Source organism: Oncorhynchus masou, chromosome 6 (genome assembly GCF_036934945.1).
Source record: "Oncorhynchus masou masou isolate Uvic2021 chromosome 6, UVic_Omas_1.1, whole genome shotgun sequence".
Taxonomy (NCBI): Eukaryota; Metazoa; Chordata; class Actinopteri; order Salmoniformes; family Salmonidae; genus Oncorhynchus; species Oncorhynchus masou.
Window position 1 is genome coordinate 10,428,729 of NC_088217.1, and position 26,281 is coordinate 10,455,009.

Here is a 26,281-nt window from a genome sequence, read left to right on the forward strand (position 1 = left end):
GTAATGGTACGCCACAGCTATAGCTTGTTTGTCTGTAATGGTACACCACAGCTATAGCTTGTTTGTCTGTAATGGTACGCCACAGCTATAGCTTGTTTGTCTGTAATGGTACACCACAGCTGTAGCTTGTTTGTCTGTAATGGTACACCACAGCTATAGCTTGTTTGTCTGTAATGGTACACCACAGCTATAGCTTGTTTGTCTGTAATGGTACACCACAGCTGTAGTTTGTTTGTCTGTTTGTTTGTTCGTCCCTTCCGTCTTCAAGAGAGCGAGAGTTGCACCCCTTCTGAAAAAACCTACACTCGATCCCTCCGATGTCAACAACTACAGACCAGTATCCCTTCTTTCTTTTCTCTCCAAAACTCTTGAACGTGCCGTCCTTGGCCAGCTCTCCCGCTATCTCTCTCAGAATGACCTTCTTGATCCAAATCAGTCAGGTTTCAAGACTAGTCATTCAACTGAGACTGCTCTTCTCTGTATCACGGAGGCGCTCCGCACTGCTAAAGCTAACTCTCTCTCCTCTGCTCTCATCCTTCTAGACCTATCGGCTGCCTTCGATACTGTGAACCATCAGATCCTCCTCTCCACCCTCTCCGAGTTGGGCATCTCCGGCACGGCCCACGCTTGGATTGCGTCCTACCTGACAGGTCGCTCCTACCAGGTGGCGTGGCGAGAATCTGTCTCCTCGCCACGCGCTCTCACCACTGGTGTCCCCCAGGGCTCTGTTCTAGGCCCTCTCCTATTCTCGCTATACACCAAGTCACTTGGCTCTGTCATAACCTCACATGGTCTCTCCTATCATTGCTATGCAGACGACACACAATTAATCTTCTCCTTTCCCCCTTCTGATGACCAGGTGGCGAATCGCATCTCTGCATGTCTGGCAGACATATCAGTGTGGATGACGGATCACCACCTCAAGCTTAACCTCGGCAAGACGGAGCTGCTCTTCCTCCCGGGGAAGGACTGCCCGTTCCATGATCTCGCCATCACGGTTGACAACTCCATTGTGTCCTCCTCCCAGAGCGCTAAGAACCTTGGCGTGATCCTGGACAACACCCTGTCGTTCTCAACCAACATCATGGCGGTGGCCCGTTCCTGTAGGTTCATGCTCTACAACATCCGCAGAGTACGACCCTGCCTCACACAGGAGGCGGCGCAGGTCCTAATCCAGGCACTTGTCATCTCCCGTCTGGATTACTGCAACTCGCTGTTGGCTGGGCTCCCTGCCTGTGCCATTAAACCCCTACAACTCATCCAGAACGCCGCAGCCCGTCTGGTGTTCAACCTTCCCAAGTTCTCTCATGTCACCCCGCTCCTCCGCTCTCTCCACTGGCTTCCAGTTGAAGCTCGCATCCGCTACAAGACCATGGTGCTTGCCTACGGAGCTGTGAGGGGAACGGCACCGCAGTACCTCCAGGCTCTGATCAGGCCCTACACCCAAGCAAGGGCACTGCGTTCATCCACCTCTGGCCTGCTCGCCTCCCTACCATTGAGGAAGTACAGTTCCCGCTCAGCCCAGTCAAAACTGTTCGCTGCTCTGGCCCCCAATGGTGGAACAAACTCCCTCACGACGCCAGGACAGCGGAGTCAATCACCACCTTCCGGAGACACCTGAAACCCCACCTCTTCAAGGAATACCTAGGATAGGATAAGTAATCCTTCTCACCCCCCCTTAATGATTTAGATGCATTATTGTAAAGTGGCTGTTCCACTGGATGTCAGAAGGTGAATTCACCAATTTGTAAGTCGCTCTGGATAAGAGCGTCTGCTAAATGACTTAAATGTAAATGTAAATGTAAATGTCTGTAATGGTACACCACAGCTATAGCTTGTTTGTCTGTAATGGTACGCCACAGCTATAGCTTGTTTGTCTGTAATGGTACGCCACAACTATAGCTTGTTTGTCTGTAATGGTACGCCACAGCTATAGCTTGTTTGTCTGTAATGGTACACCACAGCTATAGCTTGTTTGTCTGTAATGGTACACCACAGCTATAGCTTGTTTGTCTGTAATGGTACACCACAGCTATAGCTTGTTTGTCTGTAATGGTACGCCACAGCTATAGCTTGTTTGTCTGTAATGGTACACCACAGCTATAGCTTGTTTGTCTGTAATGGTACACCACAGCTATAGCTTGTTTGTCTGTAATGGTACACCACAGCTATAGCTTGTTTGTCTGTAATGGTACACCACAGCTATAGCTTGTTTGTCTGTAATGGTACGCCACAGCTATAGCTTGTTTGTCTGTAATGGTACACCACAGCTATAGCTTGTTTGTCTGTAATGGTACACCACAGCTATAGCTTGTTTGTCTGTAATGGTACACCACAGCTATAGCTTGTTTGTCTGTAATGGTACACCACAGCTATAGCTTGTTTGTCTGTAATGGTACACTACAGCTTTTTACCGTTTTTCTCAATCACTTTGGCCAATTTTCTGAAACAGTCTTAACATTCTCAAACTGTAAGTGCAATTGTCACAACTGTTTTATGGGTCGTCTCAACTTTATTGCATGTCTGCAGAATGAGGTAACCGACCCAAAACATTTAATTCATGATTCATAACCTAGTTATTGTGTCAGTAAATTGGCCAATGGCACCAAAAATTTTTTGTCATCGTGTGAGCTGTACTGGTCAAAATGTTTTCTTTAAACAGTTAACCATGTCAGTCAACCCTGGAAATATTAGTTATATACAAATGTCACTTTTGTTGTATTTTTTGTTGTTGACACTGACTACAAAGTGAACTATACCAGAAGGTCGGTTTTGTCGAGCTGAACGCTATTGTGTTTCACACTGAGCTTTTTAGATACCGATTTCAACAGTAGGTAAAAGTTTACTGAGAAAAGTCAATACTGTACAATACTGTAGTGCACAGAAAAATGATATGCACATTTGCATGTATATAGTACATTTATTTTTGTCAAAATGTGTTACATGCAAGCAGAAAATTCACATTTGCATGTCCATTTGTACATATTTCTTATATGTAAAGTCATACAGTTGAAGTCAGGAAGTTTACATACACCTTAGCTAAACACATTTAAACTCAGTTTTTCACAATTTCTGACATTTAATCCAAGTAACAATTCCCAGTCTTAGGGCAGTTATAGGATCACCACCACTTTATTTTAAGAATGTGAAATGTCAGAATAATAGTAGAGATAATTATTTATTTCAGCTTTTATTTATTTCATCATATTCCCAGTGGGACAGAAGTTTACATACACTCAATTAGTATTTTGTAGCATTGCCTTGAAATTGTTTAACTTGGATCAAACGTTCCGTGACGCTGGCTCTCGACCCGAAACCTGCCCCTCCGCCTGCCCTGCCGGAAGCTGGGTTAGCGGTTTGTGGGGCCGGTGTCGAGGCCGGTGTCGGCGCGTGGCGCGCGGCTGGGGGGGTACTATCACGACTTCTGCCGAAGTCGGTTCCTCTCCTTGTTCGGGCGGCGGGCGGCGACGCCGGTCTTCTAGCAGTCATCGATCCGCTTTTCATTTTCCATTTGTTTTGTCTTGTTTTCCTACACAGCTGGTTCTCATTTCCCTCATTAAGTGTTGTGTATTTAACTCTCTGTTCCCCCCATGTCTTTGTGTGGTATTGTTTGTTGTAAGTGCTTGTGCACATGGTTACTGGTGCGCGTCAGGTTTTCTACCCATGTTGGTTTATACTTTATGCCGTTGGTTTTGAAATTAAACTGCTCCGGCTATTACCTAGTTCTGCTCTCCTGCGTCTGACTTCACTGCCACCAGTTACGCACCACTTACACATTCAATATATATATATATTTTTTTTTACTACTTTCTATGTTGTTGAATAATAGTGAAGAGATCAAAACTATGAAATAACACATATGGAATCAATTAGTAACCAAACAAGTGAAAAACAAATCAAAATATATTTTAGGTTTTAGATTCTTCAAAGTAGTCACCCTTTGCCTTGATGACAGCTTTGCACACTCTTAGCATTCTCTCAACCAGCTTCATGAGGTAGTCACCTGGAATGCATTTCAATTAACAGGTGTGCCTTTTTAAAAGTTAATTTGTGGAATTTCTTTCCTTCTTAATGCGTTTGAGCCAATCAGTTGTGTTCTGAAGGTAGGTATAAAGAAGATAGCCCTATTTGGTAAAAGACCAAGTCCATATTATGGCAAGAACAGCTCAAATAAGCAAAGAGAAATGACATTCCATCATTACATTTACATTTACATTTAAGTCATTTAGCAGACGCTCTTATCCAGAGCGACTTACAAATTGGTGAATTCACCTTCTGACATCCAGTGGAACAGCCACTTTACAATAGTGCATCTAAATCATTAAGGGGGGGGGGGGGGGGTGAGAAGGATTACTTATCCTATCCTAGGTATTCCTTATCATTACTTTAATAAGACATGAAGGTCAGTCAATGCGGACAATTTCAAGCTCTATGATGAAACTGGATCTCATGAGGACCGCCACAGGAAAGGAAGACCCAGAGTTAACTCTGCTGCAGAGGATACGGAAGGTGCCCTTAATATTAGGAAGGTGTCCTTAATGTTTTGTACACTCAGTGTATATAACACTTTTCAAGATTCCAAAATCGTCCACCACCAATGTGTAGTCTAGTTTTAGTCTAGTTTTAGTCACAGCAATTTTAGTGACGATATATAATAGCATTATTTTCTATTAAATAATTGTTCCACTGATCAGACCAAATAATTTAAATAGATAATAAAATATCCCGAAGACAAGAATACACAAACCTGCTCCATACAACCTCACCGAATTATTTTTTGATTTATTCGAGAATGAAACTTACACGTTTGGGTTTACAATGTACAATTTCTATATAATGATTTTTGTCGTTACAAATCAGGTCTCCATACCAAACTTCCCTGCTAAAACATAGGTATCAGGTCTCCCTACCAAACGTCCCTGCTAAAACATAGGTATCAGGTCTCCCTAACAAACGTCCCTGCTAAAACATAGGTATCAGGTCTCCATACCAAACGTCCCTGCTAAAACATAGGTATCAGGTCTCCATACCAAACGTCCCTGCTAAAACATAGGTATCAGGTCTCCCTACCAAACTTCCCTGCTAAAACATAGGTATCAGGTCTCCATACCAAACGTCCCTGCTAAAACATAGGTATCAGGTCTCCATACCAAACGTCCCTGCTAAAACATAGGTATCAGGTCTCCCTACCAAACTTCCCTGCTAAAACATAGGTATCAGGTCTCCCTACCAAACGTCCCTGCCAAAACATAGGTTAGCTTCCTTTTCGTTGTCACAAACCCCTAGAGCAGGGCTGCTCAATTACTATTGGAGAAGGTTCGGTGGCAGATGGCAAAGGTCTGGATGGACATGGTCATTTATCGGCATAGTAACGAACCCCCACATCTCGATCCAAGCGACCCCAAACTGTCGAAGCTGTTCACAGCTCTCTTGTTTTGGCAGAGAAAAGATGCTGACATTTTAAATTTAATTTCCTGTAGTTCTCCTTATTTTGCTATGTCTTATGTGTTTTCATATGATACATGAGTGACTCAACAAATTCAATGTGTGCCCCCTTGTGGTCGAGGGCCCTGGGCACGTAATCTGGCCATGATAACCAAGAGAGCTGGTTAACCTAAACTAACCATCTAGCTAAGATGGCCAGTTGTTAATCAACGGGACATTTCTGACAGGTTATAAATAGCTCTCTAAGATCCGTCAGGGAATATCATAGAGGAAAAATGTCCATTGTCATGACTTGACATAAACATCAATCTGAAGACTGTTATTTATCTAATTAACCGACTATGTTTAATTGATACCCAATGAAATTAGTCATGTAACAATTAACTCATTGGATCTAGCACACCACGAGCATGTTTATTTAAAGAGTTAAAGGTATTTACCTTGGATCTAGCGAGCGTGTTTATTTAAAGAGTTAAAGGTATTTAACTTGGATCTAGCGAGCGTGTTTATTTAAAGAGCTAAAGGTATTTACCTTGGACCTAGCGAGCGTGTTTATTTAAATAGTTAAAGGTATTTACCTATCACATCTATAAACAGTCAGCGTATTAATCATAACCTCGTATCACATCATAATTCTGAACAGTCGTAAACCTCCTTGCATCTGCAAAAACCCGAGCCTTACTCATGATTCAGTACTACACAAATTGGTTTAATTATTTATTTACTGTTTAATTAAGTGGGAACACAGGATAAACATACACACTGCACCAGTTATTGTCTAGAGACATAATTAGCTGAAAACAGGTCCCTAGCAGAATGACAACAACATGGCTGCTTATTAAAGAAGAGATGGAGAGGGAGAGAGAGGGAGAGAGAGAGAGAGAGAGGGACTGAGACACTTAACATTGTTCCGAAACTACTCTCACCTACATTAACCATATACTTTGCAGACAAACCGCCACCCACTTTGAGTAAGAAATCATGAATGTATTTACGTGAAATGTCTGGGGTCGCCGTGGAGCTCTCACTGAACAGGGCCCCCTTAGAAAGGGGGTTGGGCCTTTTCGCTGCACGCTTGTAAGGCTCTGATTGTCCAAAATGGTTCTGACAAGTCTTATACTGTTGTCCTTCTTTGTAGTTGTCCGGTATCCAGTGACTTGTCATGTAGTCCTGAACAGAACTACAGAGTTTATTTTCCTTCCATTCACTCTTGATGATGCTTCGTTGAAGGTAGGCTAGCCAGCCTTATCAATGGTTTCCCAGTGGGGTGATGAGAGTAGCCTAATACGATGGTTTGAGCAGAGTAGCAGAATGGTCCTTCTTAAATTTGCTAATCAGCCATACCAGTGATTGTCCGGGAGATGAGTTCATCGTCTCTACCTCGTGTTGAGATTCAGCGTTCAAACCACTTTAAACGTGCAGCTGTAGCTTCACATCTTTCTGGTCTGGTATGTACTCTCTTAACCCATCATTTATACAGTGTGCAGGAAAGTGGCGGTTCTGGCAGGCTGACATGCTCTGTGACCTCACTCAGGGCGGTAACTACTCACAGTGCAAAGTCCATGGTTAACAATTATCTCTTATAGCTTCTCAAATCACATCCTTCTCTTAACAAAAACACTTTCATATTTTTTCATATTACATGCAAAACACATAGTATGGAACCTTCATACATGTAGTGGGTATACACTCCAAGTTACAGTATTTCCTTTATTAAATGTTTAATGACATCACAAAATAGAAAACTAAATTACATTAGTGTTCTATAGATCACCTCTGACCATTCCCCAAGTTCTAAGTTAGAAATATTGTTCCAGTATTCGCTTTTGAACATGTCAGAGTTTCAGTGGGAAAGGTCTGTTAGAAAGAAAGAAGATTCCTTTGGGTGGATGTTGAGAGCGCAAGCCTGGATCTTCTCCTTTGATTTACAACAGGACGTGAGTTTTTAACCCCCCACTACTTTAAATCAAATCAAATTCTATTTGTCACATGCGCCGAATACAACAGGTATTTCGCCTTACAGTGAAATTCTTACTTACAAGCCCTTAACGAGGGGACTAATTCAACTGTGGATTAAATGGACTTGTGTACATGCTGTTAAAACCCCAGGAAGTGTAGCTGCTGCCTTGGCAACAGCTAATGGGGGATCCGTAATAAATACAAATATGAAGGGCTGTATACTGCAATAGGGACGTGAGTAACAGCAACGTAATGTGTTGACAACACTGGACATAATACAACTGTGATGCTCGTTTTAACGTTTTATAAACTCAGCAGAGAAAGCACGTTGACTGGGGATTCTGTAGGGTTGTTTGGAGTAGGTCTACCTGTTTAGGGTTGTTTGGAGTAGGTCTACCTGTTTGGGGTTGTTTGGAGTAGGTCTACCTGTTTATGGTTGTTTGGAGTAGGTCTACCTGTTTGGGGTTGTTTGGAGTAGGTCTACCTGTTTATGGTTGTTTGGAGTAGGTCTACCTGTTTATGGTTGTTTGGAGTAGGTCTACCTGTTTATGGTTGTTCTGAGTAGGTCTACCTGTTTGGGGTTGTTTGGAGTAGGTCTACCTGTTTGGGGATGTTTGGAGTAGGTCTACCTGTTTGGGGATGTTTGGAGTAGGTCTACCTGTTTAGGGTTGTAGGTCTACCTGTTTGGGGATGTTTGGAGTAGGTCTACCTGTTTGGGGTTGTAGGTCTACCTGTTTGGGGATGTTTGGAGTAGGTCTACCTGTTTATGGTTGTTTGGAGTAGCTCTACCTGTTTGGGGATGTTTGGAGTAGGTCTACCTGTTTAGGGTTGTAGGTCTACCTGTTTGTGGTTGTTTGGAGTAGGTCTACCTGTTTATGGTTGTTTGGAGTAGGTCTACCTGTTTGGGGTTGTTTGGAATAGCTCTACCTGTTTTGGGATGTTTGGAGTAGGTCTACCTGTTTGGGGTTGTTTGGAGTAGGTCCACCTGTTTGGGGTTGTTTGGAGTAGGTCTACCTGTTTGGGGATGTTTGGAGTAGGTCTACCTGTTTGGGGTTGTAGGTCTACCTTTTTTGGGATGTTTGGAGTAGGTCTACCTGTTTGGGGATGTTTGGAGTAGGTCTACCTGTTTGGGGTTGTTTGGAGTAGGTCTACCTGTTTGGGGTTGTTTGGAGTAGGTCCACCTGTTTGGGGTTGTTTGGAGTAGGTCTACCTGTTTGGGGATGTTTGGAGTAGGTCTACCTGTTTGGGGTTGTAGGTCTACCTGTTTGGGGATGTTTGGAGTAGGTCTACCTGTTTAGTGTTGTAGGTCTACCTGTTTGGGGATGTTTGGAGTAGGTCTACCTGTTTGGGGTTGTTTGGAGTAGGTATATCTGTTTGGAGTTGTTTGGAGTAGGTCTACCTGCTTGGGGTTGTTTGGAGTAGGTCTACCTGTTTTGTGTTGTTTGGAGTAGGTCTACCTGTTTAGTGTTGTTTGGAGTAGGTCTACCTGTTTGGGGTTGTTTGGAGTAGGTCTACCTGCTTGGGGTTGTTTGGAGTAGGTCTACCTGTTTTGTGTTGTTTGGAGTAGGTCTACCTGTTTAGTGTTGTTTGGAGTAGGTCTACCTGTTTAGGGTTGTTTGGAGTAGGTCGACCTGTTTGGGGTTGTTTGGAGTAGGTCTACCTGTTTGGGGATGTTTGGAGTAGGTCTACCTGTTTAGTGTTGTAGGTCTACCTGTTTGGGGTTGTTTGGAGTAGGTCTACCTGTTTGGGGTTGTTTGGAGTAGGTCTACCTGTTTGGGGTTGTTCGGAGTAGGTCTACCTGTTTAGTGTTGTAGGTCTACCTGTTTGGGGTTGTTTGGAGTAGGTCTACCTGTTTGGGGTTGTTTGGAGTAGGTCTACCTGTTTAGGGTTGTTTGGAGTAGGTCTACCTGTTTGGGGTAGTTTGTAGTAGGTCTACCTGTTTGGGGTTGTTTGGAGTAGGTCTACCTGTTTAGGGTTGTTTGGAGTAGGTCTACCTGTTTAGTGTTGTTTGGAGTAGGTCTACCTGTTTGGAGTTGTTTGGGGTGATTAATAGCACCTGGTCACAACGTTTGTGGGGTTCATAATCACTTTCTTTACAAGTAGCTACACTGTTTCACTTTAAATGACTATTATGCCTCTGGCGCTCTTACTTGACTGACACTAGTTACATCCTATTGAACAAATCAGACAACACACCAATTACATCCTGAGGACGAGACTCCTAGTGAACAAAACAGACAACTCCTCTTTTGTATCACGTTCTTAGGCTTGTTCCTCTCAACATCTATTCCTTTAAACCAGAGGATCTTAATCATGGTCCCGGGGACCAAAAAAAGCTTTGGGACCCCAGGATCAGGATGGAGACCCACTGCTCGACACCTATCCAATGGCTGTGGGCTTTTACGTTTAAGGGCCACACATAAGAGAAGGACAGATGATGCAATATATCTCTTGTGTACCATGCATTGTGAATACCCATGAGTTACATATGTCATATTCACTAAAGGTTCAGTGTGACTCTTGGGCCAAACGAGAAGCAGATTGCAGAGAAAGATTGTGTTGGAGACGGTCTGGAAAAACTCCTGTTCCAAGTCATTAGAGCAACAGTACATGCTGAGAAAGCTCACTAAGCTAATATATAGCCATTAAAACCTTGGTTGTGTTTATGGGTAGAAGAGCTGATATATACTAACCAGATGTTACCTCAGTGGTTCATGTGGTTCTATGGCCAATTCTGATTGTTTGTCCAATTATGGGAAACAGCTGATCAGAATTTGTCGGCCTGTATAAACGCAGCCTAAGTGTCCTTGTGGTTGTGAAGGCTTGGTTACTATAACATCCATACTATTATTGACTGTGTCTGTGTGTGCTGTGTGTGTTTGTGTTTGGGGTAGAAGATCTGCGGGGCGTGACGATAGTAGAGCTGATTAAGAAGGAAGGCAGCACCTTGGGCCTCACCATCTCTGGAGGAACAGACAAGGACGGAAAGCCCCGCGTCTCCAACCTACGACCAGGAGGACTGGCTGCCAGGTGAGATCTCACTTTTGTGAACAATGAGGTATTGACTTTTTTTTTGTGAAAGTATTCCATGAGGGTATGAGACAGGCAAGCAAGCAAGCACGTCAAGATAGAAGAGAGAGAGAGGTCAACTCTAACTTGAGCTTACATCGACCGGAACACACAGGAGAGAGAGGGAGCTTTCATCGACCGGAACACACAGGAGAGAGAGGGAGCTTTCATCGACCGGAACACACAGGAGAGAGAGGTCAACCCTGACTTGAGCTTTCATCGACCGGAATGCACAGGAGAGAGAGATCAACTCTGACTTGAGCTTTCATCGACCGGAACACACAGGAGAGAGAGGTCAACTCTGACTTGAGCTTTCATCGACCGGAACACACAGGAGAGAGAGGTCTGCCAACAATAGGCTAGACATCTGTATTGCCCATTAAACATACATTGAGTGTTCAAAACATTAGGAACATTTCAATTGAGCAAGACAATTGAGACATGGAATGTGTATGTGTGCCTTTCAGAGGGTGAATGTGCAAGACAAAATATTTAAGTGCTTTTGAACGGGGTATGGTAGTAGGTACCAGGCGCACTGGTTTGTGACGAGAAATGCAACGTTATTGGGTTTGTCACTCTCAACAGTTTCCCGTGTGTATCAACAACGGTCCACCACCCAAACGGCATCCAGCCAACTTGACACAACTGTGGGAAGCATTGGAGTCAACATGGGCCAGCATCCCTGTGGAACGCTTTCGACACATTTGTACTGACCATGCCCTGACAAATTGAGACTGTTCTGAGGGCAAAATCAGGGGTGCAACTCAATATTATTTTCTAATGTTTTGTACAGTCAGTGTACAGTATATTATATCAAAGGAACATTTTCCTTCAGCTCTGCTAGACCTTCAGCCCCTCATGCTTACTCAATGTGGATGGATACATGTTCCCTTCCTAGTGCCTAGACCTCCAGCCTCTCACCCACCATTAACAGCCTCTGACCCAGGCTGAGTCCCAAATGGCACCATTTCCCCTCCATAACACACTACTGTCCTGTGGGCCCTGGTCAAACCTAGTGCACTACATAGGGAATAAGGTGCCATTTTGTCTGAAACCGCAGTCACGCTGTATCAGCCAATCAGGCCTTGATGTAGGAGGAACCATTTCACTAGGGGCAGATTTGTAAAAACAAGGGATCTGTCCATAATGGCATCCTATCCCCCCATAGGGGTCTGGTCAAAAGCAGTACACTATATAGGGACTAGGGTGTCATTTGAGACAATGTCTAAGGACTTGGGTGATGATGCTAAAAATAGGCACAGAGTCTTGGTCTTTGGGCATTATGCGCTTGGGCTACTGACTGACCTGTTTGGCTTTTAAAGAAGGCTTTTCCCCTAGGAGATTTACAGTTGAGCTGCTCTGCAAGTTGTATTTTCTATGCTTTAGCCTTAGCTGGACAATTTATTTTAGAAAAGTGGCTTTTATCCAAAGCTGTCTGACTCTGAATAAAGAAAGTGGGGCATGTAAAAGTCTCAATTTACGTATGACTGGCATATTTAATGCAGCTACAATATCAGCTAAATTAGCAATGTACCAACAAAGTAGTATTAATTGTCACATGCAAGTCGCTTGTCAGGCTCATGGGTGCTTCACAGTGGCTGTGGTTAGTATCACTGACGTGTGAGACTCCTATATAGCAGCACAATAGTCTGTTGTCATTGTAGATCTGCCAACATGTGTATCTGTGATCACTTTAATCTCAGTGGGTGTGTGAGAAGTCCTCATCTAGGACAAGCATCAAAGGCGCTTACTTTATGTTTTCATTTCCAACGATAAGTAGCTTGCAACATCATAGTATTATTCTATGTATAGTAGGTAGAATTACATTTGAAACAAGATGTGTTTAAAAAAAAAATGTACAGTAGCAGAGGAGAGGACTTTGTCAGATGGAGTATTTGATTGACATTGTAGACTCCTACCGCTCTACCTCACAATCCTATTATAACAAACATCAAAAAACATTTTCCGGTGGAGTCCGCCTTCAATACTTCAAACCAAAAGTCATCTATCTGGCACTCACTCACAACCAACAAGGAACGCATCGATTAACTCTGTCTGGCGGATGGGCCAAAAAATTATATATGATAACACTGTCTGGTCCTATCTGTTTGTCTGAGTGGAACTTGCAACCAGAATGTTGTGTTGTAGAATATAATGGAACCAGAATGTTGTGTTGTAGAATATAATGGAACCAGAATGTTGTGTTGTTGAATATAATGGAACCAGAATGTTGTGTTGTAGAATACAATGGAACCAGAATGTTGTGTTGTAGAATATAATGGAACCAGAATGTTATGTTGTAGAATACAATGGAACCAGAATGTTGTGTTGTAGAATATAATGGAACCAGAATGTTGTGTTGTAGAATGCAATGGAACCAGAATGTTGTGTTGTAGAATATAATGGAACCAGAATGTTGTGTTGTAGAATATAATGGAACCAGAATGTTGTGTTGTAGAATATAATGGAACCAGAATGTTGTGTTGTAGAATATAATGGAACCAGAATGTTGTGTTGTAGAATACAATGGAACCAGAATGTTGTGTTGTAGAATATAATGGAACCAGAATGTTATGTTGTAGAATACAATGGAACCAGAATGTTGTGTTGTAGAATATAATGGAACCAGAATGTTGTGTTGTAGAATACAATGGAACCAGAATGTTGTGTTGTAGAATATAATGGAACCAGAATGTTATGTTGTAGAATACAATGGAACCAGAATGTTGTGTTGTAGAATATAATGGAACCAGAATGTTGTGTTGTAGAATACAATGGAACCAGAATGTTGTGTTGTAGAATATAATGGAACCAGAATGTTGTGTTGTAGAATATAATGGAACCAGAATGTTGTGTTGTAGAATATAATGGAACCAGAATGTTGTGTTGTAGAATATATGAAATAGAATGTTTGTCCTGAAATGTGTTTTCTCCCTGAAGCGAGGAGACTACTGCTGGGTTGGTAATATATTTTTGATAGGCATCATTGTGCCAAATTACCAAGGCCCAAGGTGTGTGTGTGTGTGTGTGTGTGTGTGTGTGTGTGTGTGTGTGTGTGTGTGTGTGTGTGTGTGTGTGTGTGTGTGTGTGTGTGTGTGTGTGTGTGTGTGTGTGTGTGTGTGTGTGTGTGTGTGTGTGTGTGTGTGTGTGTGTGTGTGTGCGTGCGTGCGTGCGTGCGTGCGTGTGTGTGCCAAGGGGGAGAGAAAATAAATAACATTCCTAATTACCATCTAAATGAACATATGTTGACTCTCTGTAGAAAGACACTGACAAGATATAAGTTTTATAGTTGCCATACTACAGAATTTGATTGTTATTGATTATGTAAGTATTAATTTTAAATTATGTTTAACATTATAGATATGAACAAACACCTTGTTATTTATCTGTCATAGATCCTGATGGCTAAAGGTTTAATGAAAGGCCGGATCTATAAATATCAGCTAGATAATACTGTATGTCTTTATGATCCTGTCTAACAGGAGTGATCAGCTGAACGTTGGCGACTACATCAAGTCAGTCAATGGCATCAACCTGACCAAGCTGAGACATGAAGAGATCATCAGTTTGTTGAAGAACGTGGGAGAACGAGTTGTGCTGGAAGTAGAGTACGAACTGCCCCCTTCAGGTAGGAGCAGCTTGATTTGATTGATTGATTGATTTGTGGTTGATTGGTGTGTGTGGAAGCTTTCTCTTTTCCTTAGTCTTGACCCCAGTCATCAGGTACTACAGGCCCCAGTCATCAGATACTACAGGCCCCAGTCATCAGATACTACAGGCCCCAGTCATCAGATACTACAGGCCCCAGTCATCAGATACTACAGGCCCCAGTCATCAGATACTACAGGCCCCAGTCATCAGATACTACAGGCCCCAGTCATCAGATAATACAGGCCCCAGTCATCAGATACTACAGGCCCCAGTCATCAGATACTACAGGCCCCAGTCATCAGATAATACAGGCCCCAGTCATCAGATACTACAGGCCCCAGTCATCAGATAATACAGGCCCCAGTCATCAGATACTACAGGCCCCAGTCATCAGATAATACAGGCCCCAGTCATCAGATACTACAGGCCCCAGTCATCAGATACTACAGGCCCCAGTCATCAGATACTACAGGCCCCAGTCATCAGATACTACAGGCCCCAGTCATCAGATACTACAGGCCCCAGTCATCAGATACTACAGGCCCCAGTCATCAGATACTACAGGCCCCAGTCATCAGATACTACAGGCCCCAGTCATCAGATACTACAGGCCCCAGTCATCAGATACTACAGGCCCCAGGTATCAGGTACTACAGACCCCAGTCATCAGGTAATACAGGCCCCAGTCATCAGATACAGTCGAGAGTTTTACCTGCTCAGTTTACGTGGTCTGCCAGTATGATATCAGTGTTGCCCATCTCTATGTGTTCCCCGGTCTGCCATTCTAGTAAAACAGACATTTAACGCTGCCATTTGAACTTTACAAGCCTAACCAATTCTGCATGACCTTACAGATTTGTAATAATGTTCTGTCTATGTATCATTGCTGTCCGTCGGTTACTGGAGACGAGCCCAGTATAACCTGTGATTTAACGGCGGCAACATCATTCATATGCCTCTCACTACCTTTACCATTCTGTACTTCTCTGTACCTTTATCTGCCTCTCACTACCTTTACCATTCTGTACTTCTCTGTATCTTTATCTGTCTCTCACTACCTTTACCATTCTGTACTTCTCTGTACCTTTATCTGTCTCTCACTACCTTTACCATTCTGTACTTCTCTGTACCTTTATCTGTCTCTCACTACCTTTACCATTCTGTACTTCTCTGTATCTTTATCTGTCTCTCACTACCTTTACCATTCTGTACTTCTCTGTATCTTTATCTCTCTCTCACTACCTTTACCATTCTGTACTTCTCTGTACCTTTATCTGTCTCTCACTACCTTTACCATTCTGTACTTCTCTGTACCTTTATCTGTCTCTCACTACCTTTACCATTCTGTACTTCTCTGTACCTTTATCTGCCTCTCACTACCTTTACCATTCTGTACTTCTCTGTACCTTTATCTGTCTCTCACTACCTTTACCATTCTGTACTTCTCTGTACCTTTATCTGTCTCTCACTACCTTTACCATTCTGTACTTCTCTGTACCTTTATCTGTCTCTCACTACCTTTACCATTCTGTACTTCTCTGTACCTTTATCTGTCTCTCTGTACCTTTATCTGTCTCTCACTACCTTTTCCATTCTGTACTTCTCTGTACCTTTATCTGTCTCTCTGTACCTTTACCATTCTGTACTTCTCTGTACCTTTATCTGCCTCTCACTACCTTTACCATTCTGTACTTCTCTGTACCTTTATCTGTCTCTCACTACCTTTACCATTCTGTACTTCTCTGTACCTTTATCTGCCTCTCACTACCTTTACCATTCTGTACTTCTCTGTACCTTTATCTGTCTCTCACTACCTTTACCATTCTGTACTTCTCTGTACCTTTATCTGCCTCTCACTACCTTTACCATTCTGTACTTCTCTGTACCTTTATCTGTCTCTCACTACCTTTACCATTCTGTACTTCTCTGTACCTTTATCTGCCTCTCACTACCTTTACCATTCTGTACTTCTCTGTACCTTTATCTGTCTCTCTGTACCTTTATCTGTCTCTCACTACCTTTACCATTCTGTACTTCTCTGTATCTTTATCTCTCTCTCTGTACCTTTATCTGTCTCTCACTACCTTTACCATTCTGTACTTCTCTGTACCTTTATCTGTCTCTCACTACGTTTACCATTCTGTACTTCTCTGTAACTTTATCTGTCTCTCACTACCTTTACCATTCTGTACTTCTCTGTACCTTTATCTGTCTCTCACTACCTTTACCATTCTGTACTTCTCTGTACCTTTATCTGTCTCTCACTACCTTTACCATTCTGTACTTCTCTGTACCTTTATCTGTCTCTCACTACCTTTACCATTCTGTACTTCTCTGTACCTTTATCTGTCTCTCACTACCTTTACCATTCTGTACTTCTCTGTACCTTTATCTCTCTCTCTGTACCTTTATCTGTCTCTCTGTACCTTTATCTCTCTCTGTACCTTTATCTGTCTCTCTGTACCTTTATCTCTCTCTGTACCTTTATCTGTCTCTCACTACCTTTACCATTCTGTACTTCTCTGTACCTTTATCTGTCTCTCACTACCTTTACCATTCTGTACTTCTCTGTACCTTTATCTCTCTCTCTGTACCTTTATCTGTCTCTCTGTACCTTTATCTGTCTCTCTGTACCTTTATCTGTCTCTCACTACCTTTACCATTCTGTACTTCTCTGTACCTTTATCTGTCTCTCACTACCTTTACTATTCTGTACTTCTCTGTACCTTTATCTGTCTCTCACTACCTTTACCATTCTGTAATTCTCTGTACCTTTATCTGTCTCTCACTACCTTTACCATTCTGTACTTCTCTGTACCTTTATCTGTCTCTCACTACCTTTACCATTCTGTACTTCTCTGTACCTTTATCTGTCTCTCACTACCTTTACCATTCTGTACTTCTCTGTACCTTTATCTGTCTCTCACTACCTTTACCATTCTGTACTTCTCTGTACCTTTATCTGTCTCTCACTACCTTTACCATTCTGTACTTCTCTGTACCTTTATCTGTCTCTCACTACCTTTACCATTCTGTACTTCTCTGTACCTTTATCTGTCTCTCACTACCTTTACCATTCTGTACTTCTCTGTACCTTTATCTGTCTCTCACTACCTTTACCATTCTGTACTTCTCTGTACCTTTATCTGTCTCTCACTACCTTTACCATTCTGTACTTCTCTGTACCTTTATCTGTCTCTCACTACCTTTACCATTCTGTACTTCTCTGTACCTTTATCTGTCTCTCACTACCTTTACCATTCTGTCCTTCTCTGTACCTTTATCTGTCTCTCACTACCTTTACCATTCTGTACTTCTCTGTACCTTTATCTGTCTCTCACTACCTTTACCATTCTGTACTTCTCTGTACCTTTATCTGTCTCTCACTACCTTTACCATTCTGTACTTCTCTGTACCTTTATCTGTCTCTCACTACCTTTACCATTCTGTACTTCTCTGTACCTTTATCTGTCTCTCACTACCTTTACCATTCTGTACTTCTCTGTACCTTTATCTGTCTCTCACTACCTTAACCATTCTGTACTTCTCTGTACCTTTATCTGTCTCTCACTACCTTTACCATTCTGTACTTCTCTGTACCTTTATCTGTCTCTCACTACCTTTACCATTCTGTCCTTCTCTGTACCTTTATCTGTCTCTCACTACCTTTACCATTCTGTACTTCTCTGTACCTTTATCTGTCTCTCACTACCTTTACCATTCTGTACTTCTCTGTACCTTTATCTGTCTCTCACTACCTTTACCATTCTGTACTTCTCTGTACCTTTATCTGTCTCTCACTACCTTTACCATTCTGTACTTCTCTGTACCTTTATCTGTCTCTCACTACCTTTACCATTCTGTACTTCTCTGTACCTTTATCTGTCTCTCACTACCTTTACCATTCTGTACTTCTCTGTACCTTTATCTGTCTCTCACTATCTTTACCATTCTGTAGTTCTCTGTACCTTTATCTGTCTCTCACTACCTTTACCATTCTGTACTTCTCTGTACCTTTATCTGTCTCTCACTACCTTTACCATTCTGTACTTCTCTGTACCTTTATCTGTCTCTCACTACCTTAACCATTCTGTACTTCTCTGTACCTTTATCTGTCTCTCACTACCTTTACCATTCTGTACTTCTCTGTACCTTTATCTGTCTCTCACTACCTTTACCATTCTGTCCTTCTCTGTACCTTTATCTGTCTCTCACTACCTTTACCATTCTGTACTTCTCTGTACCTTTATCTGTCTCTCACTACCTTTACCATTCTGTACTTCTCTGTACCTTTATCTGTCTCTCACTACCTTTACCATTCTGTACTTCTCTGTACCTTTATCTGTCTCTCACTATCTTTACCATTCTGTAGTTCTCTGTACATTTATCTGTCTCTCACTACCTTTACCATTCTGTACTTCTCTGTATCTTTATCTCTCTCTCACTACCTTTACCATTCTGTACTTCTCTGTACCTTTATCTGTCTCTCACTACCTTTACCATTCTGTACTTCTCTGTACCTTTATCTGTCTCTCACTACCTGTACCATTCTGTACTTCTCTGTACCTTTATCTGCCTCTCACTACCTTTACCATTCTGTACTTCTCTGTACCTTTATCTGTCTCTCACTACCTTTACCATTCTGTACTTCTCTGTACCTTTATCTGTCTCTCACTACCTTTACCATTCTGTACTTCTCTGTACCTTTATCTGTCTCTCACTACCTTTACCATTCTGTACTTCTCTGTACCTTTATCTGTCTCTCTGTACCTTTATCTGTCTCTCACTACCTTTTCCATTCTGTACTTCTCTGTACCTTTATCTGTCTCTCTGTACCTTTACCATTCTGTACTTCTCTGTACCTTTATCTGCCTCTCACTACCTTTACCATTCTGTACTCCTCTGTACCTTTATCTGTCTCTCACTACCTTTACCATTCTGTACTTCTCTGTACCTTTATCTGCCTCTCACTACCTTTACCATTCTGTACTTCTCTGTACCTTTATCTGTCTCTCACTACCTTTACCATTCTGTACTTCTCTGTACCTTTATCTGCCTCTCACTACCTTTACCATTCTGTACTTCTCTGTACCTTTATCTGTCTCTCACTACCTTTACCATTCTGTACTTCTCTGTACCTTTATCTGCCTCTCACTACCTTTACCATTCTGTACTTCTCTGTACCTTTATCTGTCTCTCTGTACCTTTATCTGTCTCTCACTACCTTTACCATTCTGTACTTCTCTGTATCTTTATCTCTCTCGTACCTTTATCTGTCTCTCACTACCTTTACCATTCTGTACTTCTCTGTACCTTTATCTGTCTCTCACTACGTTTACCATTCTGTACTTCTCTGTACCTTTATCTGTCTCTCACTACCTTTACCATTCTGTACTTCTCTGTACCTTTATCTGTCTCTCACTACCTTTACCATTCTGTACTTCTCTGTACCTTTATCTGTCTCTCACTACCTTTACCATTCTGTACTTCTCTGTACCTTTATCTGTCTCTCACTACCTTTACCATTCTGTACTTCTCTGTACCTTTATCTGTCTCTCACTACCTTTACCATTCTGTACTTCTCTGTACCTTTATCTCTCTCTGTACCTTTATCTGTCTCTCTGTACCTTTATCTCTCTCTGTACCTTTATCTGTCTCTCTGTACCTTTATCTCTCTCTGTACCTTTATCTGTCTCTCACTACCTTTACCATTCTGTACTTCTCTGTACCTTTATCTGTCTCTCACTACCTTTACCATTCTGTACTTCTCTGTACCTTTATCTGTCTCTCACTACCTTTACCATTCTGTACTTCTCTGTACCTTTATCTGTCTCTCACTACCTTTACCATTCTGTACTTCTCTGTACCTTTATCTGTCTCTCACTACCTTTACCATTCTGTACTTCTCTGTACCTTTATCTGTCTCTCACTACCTTTACCATTCTGTACTTCTCTGTACCTTTATCTGTCTCTCACTACCTTTACCATTCTGTACTTCTCTGTACCTTTATCTGTCTCTCACTACCTTTACCATTCTGTACTTCTCTGTACCTTTATCTGTCTCTCACTACCTTTACCATTCTGTACTTCTCTGTACCTTTATCTGTCTCTCACTACCTTTACCATTCTGTACTTCTCTGTACCTTTATCTGTCTCTCACTACCTTTACCATTCTGTCCTTCTCTGTACCTTTATCTGTCTCTCACTACCTTTACCATTCTGTACTTCTCTGTACCTTTATCTGTCTCTCACTACCTTTACCATTCTGTACTTCTCTGTACCTTTATCTGTCTCTCACTACCTTTACCATTCTGTACTTCTCTGTACCTTTATCTGTCTCTCACTACCTTTACCATTCTGTACTTCTCTGTACCTTTATCTGTCTCTCACTACCTTTACCATTCTGTACTTCTCTGTACCTTTATCTGTCTCTCACTACCTTAACCATTCTGTACTTCTCTGTACCTTTATCTGTCTCTCACTACCTTTACCATTCTGTACTTCTCTGTACCTTTATCTGTCTCTCACTACCTTTACCATTCTGTCCTTCTCTGTACCTTTATCTGTCTCTCACTACCTTTACCATTCTGTACTTCTCTGTACCTTTATCTGTCTCTCACTACCTTTACCATTCTGTACTTCTCTGTACCTTTATCTGTCTCTCACTACCTTTACCATTCTGTACTTCTCTGTACCTTTATCTGTCTCTCACTACCTTTACCATTCTGTACTTCTCTGTACCTTTATCTGTCTCTCACTACCTTTACCATTCTGTACTTCTCTGTACCTTTATCTGTCTCTCACTATCTTTACCATTCTGTAGTTCTCTGTACATTTATCTGTCTCTCACTACCTTTACCATTCTGTACTTCTCTGTACCTTTATCTGTCTCTCACTACCTTTACCATTCTGTACTTCTCTGTACCTTTATCTGTCTCTCACTACCTTTACCATTCTGTACTTCTCTGTACCTTTATCTGTCTCTCACTACCTTTACCATTCTGTACTTCTCTGTACCTTTATCTGTCTCTCACTACCTTTACCATTCTGTACTTCTCTGTACCTTTATCTGTCTCTCACTACCTTAACCATTCTGTACTTCTCTGTACCTTTATCTGTCTCTCACTACCTTTACCATTCTGTACTTCTCTGTACCTTTATCTGTCTCTCACTACCTTTACCATTCTGTCCTTCTCTGTACCTTTATCTGTCTCTCACTACCTTTACCATTCTGTACTTCTCTGTACCTTTATCTGTCTCTCACTACCTTTACCATTCTGTACTTCTCTGTACCTTTATCTGTCTCTCACTACCTTTACCATTCTGTACTTCTCTGTACCTTTATCTGTCTCTCACTACCTTTACCATTCTGTACTTCTCTGTACCTTTATCTGTCTCTCACTACCTTTACCATTCTGTACTTCTCTGTACCTTTATCTGTCTCTCACTATCTTTACCATTCTGTAGTTCTCTGTACATTTATCTGTCTCTCACTACCTTTACCATTCTGTACTTCTCTGTACCTTTATCTGTCTCTCACTACCTTTACCATTCTGTACTTCTCTGTACCTTTATCTGTCTCTCTGTACCTTTATCTGTCTCTCTGTATCTTTATCCCTCTCTCTGTACCTTTATCTGTCTCTCTGTACCTTTATCTGTCTCTCCGTATCTGTATCCCTCTCTCTGTACCTTTATCTGTCTCTCTGTATCTTTATCCCTCTCTCTGTACCTTTATCTGTCTCTCTGTACCTTTATCTCTCTCTGTACCTTTATCTGTCTCTCTGTACCTTTATCTGTCTCTCTGTACCTTTATCTGTCTCTCTGTACCTTTATCTGTCTCTCTGTATCTCTCTGTCTCTCTGTATCTTTATCTCTCTCTCTGTACCTTTATCCCTCTCTCTGTATCTCTCTGTCTCTCTGTATCTTTATCTCTCTCTCTGTACCTTTATCTGTCTCTCTGTACCTTTATCTGTCTCTCACTACCTTTACCATTCTGTACTTCTCTGTACCTTTATCTGTCTCTCACTACCTTTACCATTCTGTACTTCTCTGTACCTTTATCTGTCTCTCACTACCTTTACCATTCTGTACTTCTCTGTACCTTTATCTGTCTCTCACTATCTTTACCATTCTGTAGTTCTCTGTACATTTATCTGTCTCTCACTACCTTTACCATTCTGTACTTCTCTGTACCTTTATCTGTCTCTCACTACCTTTACCATTCTGTACTTCTCTGTACCTTTATCTGTCTCTCTGTACCTTTATCTGTCTCTCTGTATCTTTATCCCTCTCTCTGTACCTTTATCTGTCTCTCCGTATCTGTATCCCTCTCTCTGTACCTTTATCTGTCTCTCTGTATCTTTATCCCTCTCTCTGTACCTTTATCTGTCTCTCTGTACCTTTATCTCTCTCTGTACCTTTATCTGTCTCTCTGTACCTTTATCTGTCTCTCTGTACCTTTATCTGTCTCTCTGTACCTTTATCTGTCTCTCTGTATCTCTCTGTCTCTCTGTATCTTTATCTCTCTCTCTGTACCTTTATCCCTCTCTCTGTATCTCTCTGTCTCTCTGTATCTTTATCTCTCTCTCTGTACCTTTATCTGTCTCTCTGTACCTTTATCTGTCTCTCTGTATCTCTCTGTCTCTCTGTATCTTTATCTCTCTCTCTGTACCTTCATCCCTCTCTCTGTATCTCTCTGTCTCTCTGTATCTTTATCTCTCTCTCTGTACCTTTATCTGTCTCTCTGTACCTTTATCTGTCTCTCTGTATCTTTATCCCTCTCTCTGTATCTCTCTGTCTCTCTGTATCTTTATCTCTCTCTCTGTACCTTTATCTGTCTCTCTGTATCTTTATCCCTCTCTCTGTATCTCTCTGTCTCTCTGTATCTTTATCTCTCTCTCTGTACCTTTATCTGTCTCTCTGTATCTTTATCCCTCTCTCTGTATCTCTCTGTCTCTCTCTCTTTATCTGTCTCTCTGTCTCTCTCTTTCTCCCTCTCTCTGTATCTCTCTCTGTCTCTCTATCTCTTTATCTCTCTCTGTCTCTCTGTCTCTCTGTCTCTCTCTCTTTCTTTCTCTCTATTTATCCCTCTCTCTTTATCTCTCTCTGTCTCTCTGTCTCTCTGTCTCTCTCTCTCTTTCTTTCTCTCTATTTATCCCTCTCTCTTTATCTCTCTCTCTGTATCTCTCTCTGTCTCTCTCTCTCTCTCTTTATCTCTCTCATCTCTCTCTCTCTCTCTTTCTCCCTCTCTCTTTATCTCTCTCTCTCTCTCTCTCTCTCTCTCTCTCTCTCTCTCTTTATCTCTCTCTCTGTCTCTCTCTCTCTCTTTATCCCTCTCTTTATCTCTCTATGTCTCTCTATATCTCTCTTTATCCCTCTCTCTTTATCTGTCTCTGTCTCTGTCTCTCTGTACCTTTCTCTCTTTTTCCCTCTCTCTAATGTCTCTATTTCTTGCTCTCAATCTCTTTCTCTCTCTCTCTCCCTTTCTCTTGATCTCTCTCTCTCTCTGGCTCTATCTCTATTTTCTCTCTCCCTCTCAATTTCAATTCAATTCAAGGGGCTTTATTGGCATGGGAAACATGTGTTAACATTGCCAAAGCAAGTAAGGTATATAATATATAAAGTGAAATAAACAATAAAAATTAACAGTAGACATCACACATACAGAAGTTTCAAAACAATAAAGACATTACAAATGTCATATTATATATATATACAGTGTTTTTACAATGTGCAAATGGTAAAGGACACAAGATAAAATAAATAAGCATAGATATGTGTTGTATTTACAATGGTGCGTGTTCTTCACTGGTTGCCCTTTTCTCGTGGCAACAGGTCACAAATCTTGCTGCTCTGATGGCACACTGTGGAATTTCACCCAGTAGATATGGGAGTTTTTCAAAATTGGATTTGTTTTCGAATTCTTTGTGGATCTGTGTAATCTGAGGGAAATATGTCTCTCTAATATGGTCATACATTGGGCAGGAGGTTAGGAAGTGCAGCTCAGTTTCCACCTCATTTTGTGGGCAGTGAGCACATAGCCTGTCTTCCCTTGAGAGCCATATCTGCCTACGGCGGCCTTTCTCAATAGCAAGGCTATGCTCGCTGAGTCTGTACATAGTCAAAGCTTTCCTTAATTTTTGGTCAGTCACAGTGGTCAGGTATTCTGCCGCTGTGTACTCTCTGTGTAGGGCCAAATAGCATTCTAGTTTGCTCTGTTTTTTTGTTAATTCTTTCCAATGTGTCAAGTAATTATCTTTTTGTTTTCTCATGATTTGGTTGGGTCTAATTGTGCTGCTGTCATGGGGCTCTGTAGGGTGTGTTTGTGAACAGAGCCCCAGGACCAGCTTGCTTAGGGGACTCTTCTCCAGGTTCATCTCTCTGTAGGTGATGGCTTTGTTGTGGAAGGTTTGGGAATTGCTTCCTTTTAGGTGGTTATAGAATTTAACTGCTCTTTTCTGGATTTTGATAATTAGTGGGTATCGGCCTAATTCTGCTCTGCATGCATTATTTGGTGTTCTACGTTGTACACTGAGGATATTTTTGCAGAATTCTGCGTGCAGAGTCTCAATTTGGTGTTTGTCCCATTTTGTGAAGTCTTGGTTGGTGAGCGGACCCCAGACCTCACAACCATAAAGGGCAATGGGCTCTATGACTGATTCAAGTATTTTTAGCCAAATCCTAATTGGTATGTTGAAATTTATGTTCCTTTTGATGGCATAGAATGCCCTTCTTGCCTTGTCTCTCAGATCGTTCACAGCTTTGTGGAAGTTACCTGTGGCGCTGATGTTTAGGCCAAGGTATGTATAGTTTTTTGTGTGCTCTAGGGCAACAGTGTCTAGATGGAATTTGTATTTGTGGTCCTGGTGACTGGACCTTTTTTGGAACACCATTATTTTGGTCTTACTGAGATTTACTGTCAGGGCCCAGGTCTGACAGAATCTGTGCATAAGATCTAGGTGCTGCTGTAGGCCCTCCTTGGTTGGTGACAGAAGCACCAGATCATCAGCAAACAGCAGACATTTGACTTCAGATTCTAGTAGGGTGAGGCCGGGTGCTGCAGACTTTTCTAGTGCCCGCGCCAGTTCGTTGATATATATGTTGAAGAGGGTGGGGCTTAAGCTGCATCCCTGTCTAACCCCACGACCCTGTGTGAAGAAATGTGTGTGTTTTTTGCCAATTTTAACCGCACACTTGTTGTTTGTGTACATGGATTTTATGATGTCGTATGTTTTACCCCCAACACCACTTTCCATCAGTTTGTATAGCAGACCCTCATGCCAAATTGAGTCGAAGGCTTTTTTGAAATCAACAAAGCATGAGAAGACTTTGCCTTTGTTTTGGTTTGTTTGGTTGTCAATTAGGGTGTGCAGGGTGAATACATGGTCTGTTGTACGGTAATTTGGTAAAAAGCCAATTTGACATTTGCTCAGTACATTGTTTTCATTGAGGAAGTGTACGAGTCTGCTGTTAATGATAATGCAGAGGATTTTCCCAAGGTTACTGTTGACGCATATTCCACGGTAGTTATTGGGGTCAAATTTGTCTCCATTTTTGTGGATTGGGGTGATCAGTCCTTGGTTCCAAATATTGGGGAAGATGCCAGAGCTAAGGATGATGTTAAAGAGTTTTAGTATAGCCAATTGGAATTTGTTGTCTGTATATTTGATCATTTCATTGAGGATACCATCAACACCACAGGCCTTTTTGGGTTTGAGGGTTTTTATTTTGTCCTGTAACTCATTCAATGTTATTGGAGAATCCAGTGGGTTCTGGTAGTCTTTAATAGTTGATTCTAAGATCTGTATTTGATCATGTATATGTTTTTGCTCTTTATTCTTTGTTATAGAGCCAAAAAGATTGGAGAAGTGGTTTACCCATATATCTCCATTTTGGATAGATAATTCTTCGTGTTGTTGTTTGTTTAGTGTTTTCCAATTTTCCCAGAAGTGGTTAGAGTCTATGGATTCTTCAATTACATTGAGCTGATTTCTGACATGCTGTTCCTTCTTTTTCCGTAGTGTATTTCTGTATTGTTTTAGTGATTCACCATAGTGAAGGCGTAGACTCAGGTTTTCCGGGTCTCTATGTTTTTGGTTGGAGAGGTTTCTCAATTTCTTTCTTAGAATTTTGCATTCTTCATCAAACCATTTGTCAT

At 41.7% G+C, this 26,281-nt stretch overlaps 1 protein-coding gene across 1 annotated transcript in view; it reads left to right on the top strand.

The window, feature by feature from the left end:
* The window catches only part of grip2b (glutamate receptor interacting protein 2b), a 217,007-nt gene that overhangs the window by 65,223 nt on the left and 125,503 nt on the right, over window positions 1-26,281 (top strand). The window contains exons 3-4 of the mRNA XM_064967506.1: window positions 10,299-10,434; window positions 13,956-14,101. Of these exons, the coding sequence (XP_064823578.1) occupies window positions 10,299-10,434; window positions 13,956-14,101 (282 nt within the window). The remainder of the gene's footprint in view (window positions 1-10,298; window positions 10,435-13,955; window positions 14,102-26,281) is intronic.